Here is a 5,785-nt window from a genome sequence, read left to right on the forward strand (position 1 = left end):
CTTCACGTCCAGTGTGTTCAGACAGGTGTTTAGACAGGTGTTCAGACAGGTGTGTGCTGTAGCTGTGTACCTGCTGGATGTCCTGGTGCAGAGTGTCCGGGTTTTCGTTCAGCTCCAAACGAGCTTTCTCCGTCGTCTCGGAGCTCAGGCCGGCGTGTAGGTGTGTCATGGTGATGTATGTACCTGTACCACCTGACGGTTGACAGGATCAACAGGTGAGTCTGTTTTTGTGTCCAGGTGGTTGTATGAAATTCGAAGACGTAGTTCCAAATGATCAGTTTAGTTTAGTTGTTGAGTCTTTAGTGGCTCAGTTGTTTCAATCATCAGTTTGTGTTAGAAAAACGAGTGTTTGCCCTTTTTTACCTGTGACACAATCTTATTTGCTGTCTGCGTTTGTGACGTCTTCGATGTCACGTTTACAAAAAGACAAACAGTTCACAGGTGTCGTGTCAGTAAGAGACAATCATGGTCGTCTTTATGGACGCTGTAGAGTTCACGGCACCGTCACTGCTGGGTTTATTTTTCAACGGTTTGGAGAAACAAGAGAAACAAAGTGAATGGACAATCGTCTGCGCTGTCTTCTTCTACATCGTCGGCTCCTCAGAAGCTGGAAGTCCCTGCACTTTGGTCATCGATCGAAATGTTCAGTCCGTCTCAGGCGATCAGAAAATATCAGTCATGTGTGGGTTGATGAAGAAAAGACAGAATTCACATCCTTTTTGTCCTAATTGTCTTCCCGTCGAGCGTCTGGCAGCTCCCTCCTCCTCCTGAGCTCGGTCATGGTTGTTTGGCGGCGGCAGGTTTTGGTTTCAGGATCATCAGTCAGTGTCGTCGACTCTCTGCTTCGTCATGATGAGGCCGGAGCTGAAGGCTTGAATACAAACGAGTCCTGGTGGTCACGACCCCTCCGCCAGAGGTCAGAGGTCAGTTAAGGCAACTCGGTCCGACGTGGGATTTCTCAACCTACAAGAGAGGAAAGACGAAATGAAACTATATTTAATGGGAGGAAAAGGTGAAAAATGCAGCAATAAGGACGTGAGGTCAGGACCTCTGTCTGAAATATATCATAGAGCTCAGTTAAAAGTGTAAATAAGACTCAGAACAATCCCAAAGAGGCAAAGAGACACAAAACAACCACAAAGACGCACAAAGCTTCCAAATGGAGACACAAAATGACCCCAGACTCAAAACAACCACAAAGAGACAGAAAAACGACACAAAACAATTCAAACAGATGAAAAATTTGATTTTAAAGACACAAAACTAACAAAGAGACACAAAATGACCACAAACTACTGGACGGCCGGTTGTGAAACTTTGCGCAGACATTCACGTTCCCCTCAGGACGAGCAGCAACAACTCGTGACCCTCTGACTTTTCATTCAGCGCCATCACCAGGTCACTTCTTTAGTTTAGGACCAAATACCTGCAGAGCTAATGATGTTAGCATTTAGCTCAACCGTAGAGCTGCTCACATGGCTGCACACTCTCTGTAACGACACGTGCCTTTTATTATAGTTTATACATGAATCATTATTGATATATTAGTATTATAAATGTATTATATTATAGTTTGTCCTGTGACGTTATTAATTTATTGCACAGCTGTTGCCTGTTGTGTCCAATGCCTCTGATAAGTAATGTTCTTTATCTTTATCTCTATGGGGGTTGGTCAGACCAGCAGTTGACCCCTTACCCACCCACTACAACCCCCCCCCCTGCCCCCAACTCGTCCCCATCTGCCGTTCACATTAATTGTGTCAGATGTGGCCCAATCTGTCCGTCCACTGAGACAGCATAATGCAAAGCAGAGACACTTAAAGGTCCCACAGGGCTGGATTTTACTACTTCCCCCTGAGATCAAACATGAAGGAGGAATAAAAGAGTGCGAGCAGCAGACGATGCAGGATGGAGATATTACACTGAAGAGAAAAGGTTAAAGTGTGACGTAGAGCCTCTCAGATTGAGCTAAAGACTCAGATTCCTGTCAGATGGATGATCAAAGTGACCCCTGTTTCATCTGATGTCCTCACGAGGAGGCAAAGCCTGAGGAGCATCCTCCAGAAGTCAGCACATCTAGCTGGGATCAAGCGTTTGAATAGAAGGAGGATGTGAATACTCACAGTGGAGCGACCTGCTAGGTGTGCTGGTTGAATCCCGGCCGTCCAGGCTGGCCCGACGGCCCTTCGGTGGAGGTGATGCTGATGCTGAGGACGGTGGCGGCGGTGGTGGCCATCGGTATCCCGCGGACAAAAGAGATTCCCGTCCACATTAAAAATCAAAGGAGCAGGAAAAAAATAAAAAATAAAAGTCCCTGAAGGCGTCAGAGATGATTAAAGCCTGTCCTTGTGGATCCGTGTGGGCATCGTAACGTGTGAGGAGGAGGAGGAGGAGGAGGAGATGCGTTTTCACTTTGTGCTCCGAGAAGACGTCAGGATGCTCCCAAACTGTCAAGGTTTCACAATTAACAGCGCCGCTTCCTGTTGGCACCTTCAAAATAAAATCCAAGTTACCCAGACATGAATACAATAGTGACAAGAGTGCCTGAATAGATACAGCTTGCTTTATATACACACAGTTTATGCATGTATACACATCTATTTACAGTATTTTATAGATTTGTATTTGACATTGATGGAAGATATGTTTACATGTCTATTGGCAGAGATAACCTGCCTATCAATAGGTAATATTGAAAATAGACTCAAGGTTTAATTTTGCACATTTCAAAGGGAGGATTTTATTTATAAGAGCTTTTTATACAGTTTTTAATCTTGTTGATTAAGCTATATAGAAAATGTATAAAAAGGAACAGGACAAACCCACACAAGCATATACATCTATACATATATAGATTTACTTATACATGTATATACATATATACCTTTATTATAGCCTATCACTATGTATAAAACTGTGCCGTAAAGTTTCTTGAATAATTAAAGGGGTGGAATTAACCATTTTTTTCATGCTCAATTATTCTCTTTGTTAATTGTTAATTTGTTCAATTGTTAAGCCATAACTGATTGTTTTATTTCTTAAATAAAACTTCAAAATTTAATGAGGACTAGTTTTAAAACACACACATGTAATACGCCGATTCTAGCCCATAGTTTTATTTTGAAGCCAGATTCTACAAGTTTCCGGTCTGATTCCTGTTTAAGAGTGACGGACTTTACTCACCTGGACGCCCCTGCCTCTGTGACAGCAGCTCACGGCCGTGCGCGTTCACGAGCCAACCTGGACAGATTGTAGGTTGTACGCGCACAGGCTGTTGCGAGCACACGGGCACACGCATGTATATATAAAGTCGGCTAAATACATGATAATGTGTGTTATCATGTTATTAAGCACAGTGCTTGAATGTATTTTCTTTTACATTTATTATTTATTATTATTATATTACATATATTTAAATAAATACATTTATATTATATAGAATATAAACCCTTAAAATGTCAGAAATTGTGAAAAATGCCTTTCATGATTTCCAAGAAATGAAAATTGTTTACAATAATACGAAACAGACAAAAGCAGAAAAACCTCTGGAAGAAGCTAGAACCTCAGTTTTATTTAATTTATGCTTCATAATTTATTTTAATAATCAGCTGATTATGAAAATTGTTGACAGATTTCTGTCAATTCAATCAATTAATTAATTGTTGTTTTATTTTCTTGCAAGAAAAATTACTCAAATGATTAATTGATTAGAATATTTTTTTCGATCGAAATAATTGATTAATCGTTCAGCTTCTGTCACGTGTTTCAGGGAAGCTCAATAAAAGACCTTTTTAAAAAAACCCAGCGTGGATACTTTTATTTTGAAGACGTACAGTGACGTATTTCCTGTTGTGCCAAGGTTCACTGCAGGGAAACTCCTAAGAGACAGCTGCGCTACCTCAGATTAAATCTAGATTAATTAAAGAAAACCTTTGTTTCTGACCTGTACATTATCTTTTTTATATTCACGGAATCTTATTAAACGGTTTCCTGTACGTGTCACGTCACTGCACGTCGTTATTTGTCTCATTTTCAGCACTTTTTTCGTCGCCAAATCTGCCCCCTTGGGATCGTGCTAACGTTAGCTCAGCGGCTAGCCACCATTCACTCCTCGAAGAAAGAATCGATTAGTTGTTATCACAATCATGGATCGAACAGGAGTCACGACAGAAACACCAAAGGTAAGAAGCTCTTTGGTTTAGGTGTCTTGTCGTGTTGTGTCTTGTTCATTTTCTTTAACTCCACGAAACTTGTGTTAGCTGCTAATGCTAGCCGTTATCCAATATGGCCATGACTGAATGAAGACTGTTTCTATTTCTGTAACATCTCAGCCTGAAATCTGCTTCCACACACGTCTTTAATGCTCTGGAAACCTTTATTAAAACATAATATAATAGGAATTATTGTTCCGACTGTAAAACAACTTGTATATTTTTAATTTTTAAGTTTTTAAAGGGTAAAATGTCAGTTTATAGACAGTAGATATTCGTTTTTACCACATATAATTACCATCATATTGATGTTTAATTTGTCCCTACAATCATATTTATTGAAAATAAATAGGTACATATTGTAATTATAGATAATATATCCCAAATATTGTGGGCGGATCCTAAATTTACGTCACGATCCTGGAGGAGGGACTCACCTCAGACATGTCTGAACTTCTCTCATTTTTTTTGTTTGTTAATGAGTCAGTGGTTTAATTACAACCGAGTTTCACTGTGAACATCACAGGTTATAATTGGATCCAAAAAGTTTGTGGAAATTACATTTTCTGACAAGGCGAAAAGAAGGAAGTCCAGTCCCCTGCAGCAATCAGATATTAACAATGAGCTTTTTCAGATGTTAATGCTGTTTAACTTTTTTATTTAATGAACTGAACAGATAGAAATAAAACTTTAGTGTAGCAGGAGCGAAAGTTTGTGAACCTACTGGATTTCAGTTCTTCATCTTGTAGCCCAGTTTCAGCTGAGCTTCAGCACATTCAATTTGAAATAAAATAATAGAAACTTCATTAAAGTCCCAAATCTCAGCTTTATCCATTGTTTTATTTCATGTTAACTTCCATAAAAGATGATTTTAATGAGTTTCATGTAGGTTTGAGATCAGGACTCCACGTCGGCCGTGTATCAGGAAAGTAGCAGGAGAGTGAGATCAGTGCATGAACATATATTTTGATAATAATCCCTGTGTGTGTGTGTGTGTGTGTGTGTGTGTGTGTGTGTGTGTGTGTGTGTGTGTGTGTTGCAGAGCCCGTGGGGTTCGGTGACCCCGGCAGCTCCGTCCTGCTCTCTGGCTGATGTAATGAGTGAACAGCTGGCCAGACAGCTGGAGGAGGAGAACAACACCTTCCCTACTCTGACTGAGTAAGTTCACCTGTGCGTGTGTGTGTGTGTGTGTGTGTGTGTGTGTGTGTGTGTGTGTCTTCATCACCTCTAATAAATTGAATTTGGGTTTTATCTTTTATAAGTAAAAGTCAAATAAAGGACAAGAAAATAATAATAAACGTCATATACAGAGGAAAGACTATTTCAATGAAAAGATTTTGTAACTGAAAATTGATTTTAAACCTTTTTTTTAAGCATCTCTGCCAAACATTCGCAGGTTCCAGCTCATCATCTTCTGTCATGTCGCTGTAAACTCATTGTCTTTGGATTTGGACCAATGATCAGTTGGATTGACAAAACAGTCGATTAAATATCATAATATCATCATAATATAATCGATGATGAAAATAAGTAGTTACAGTCTTTCTGCTGTTGCAGTTTTCAGTCTGAAATGT

The 5,785-nt window shown here is 39.9% G+C and overlaps 2 protein-coding genes across 2 annotated transcripts in view; one reads left to right on the top strand and one right to left on the bottom strand.

Annotated features, from left to right (window-relative positions):
- LOC111649565 (clavesin-1-like) overlaps positions 1-2,464 on the bottom strand; it is a 7,097-nt gene extending 4,633 nt beyond the window's left edge. The window contains exons 1-2 of the mRNA XM_023399323.2: positions 2,124-2,464; positions 71-963 (exon numbers count right to left, since the gene is read on the bottom strand). Of these exons, the coding sequence (XP_023255091.1) occupies positions 71-169 (99 nt within the window). The 5' untranslated portion in view covers positions 170-963; positions 2,124-2,464. The remainder of the gene's footprint in view (positions 1-70; positions 964-2,123) is intronic.
- Positions 2,465-3,838: 1,374 nt separating this feature from the next.
- The window catches only part of LOC111649567 (serine/threonine-protein kinase RIO3-like), a gene marked incomplete at its 3' end in the record, with an annotated part of 3,956 nt that continues 2,009 nt past the window's right edge, over positions 3,839-5,785 (top strand). The window contains exons 1-3 of the mRNA XM_087172018.1: positions 3,839-4,181; positions 5,254-5,369; positions 5,608-5,638. Of these exons, the coding sequence (XP_087028144.1) occupies positions 4,146-4,181; positions 5,254-5,369; positions 5,608-5,638 (183 nt within the window). The remainder of the gene's footprint in view (positions 4,182-5,253; positions 5,370-5,607; positions 5,639-5,785) is intronic.

The sequence above is a fragment of the Seriola lalandi genome, unplaced genomic scaffold (genome assembly GCF_002814215.2).
Source record: "Seriola lalandi dorsalis isolate HSWRI2012SDOR001 ecotype SW California unplaced genomic scaffold, Sedor1 jcf7180002051229, whole genome shotgun sequence".
NCBI classification, from domain to species: domain Eukaryota; kingdom Metazoa; phylum Chordata; class Actinopteri; order Carangiformes; family Carangidae; genus Seriola; species Seriola lalandi.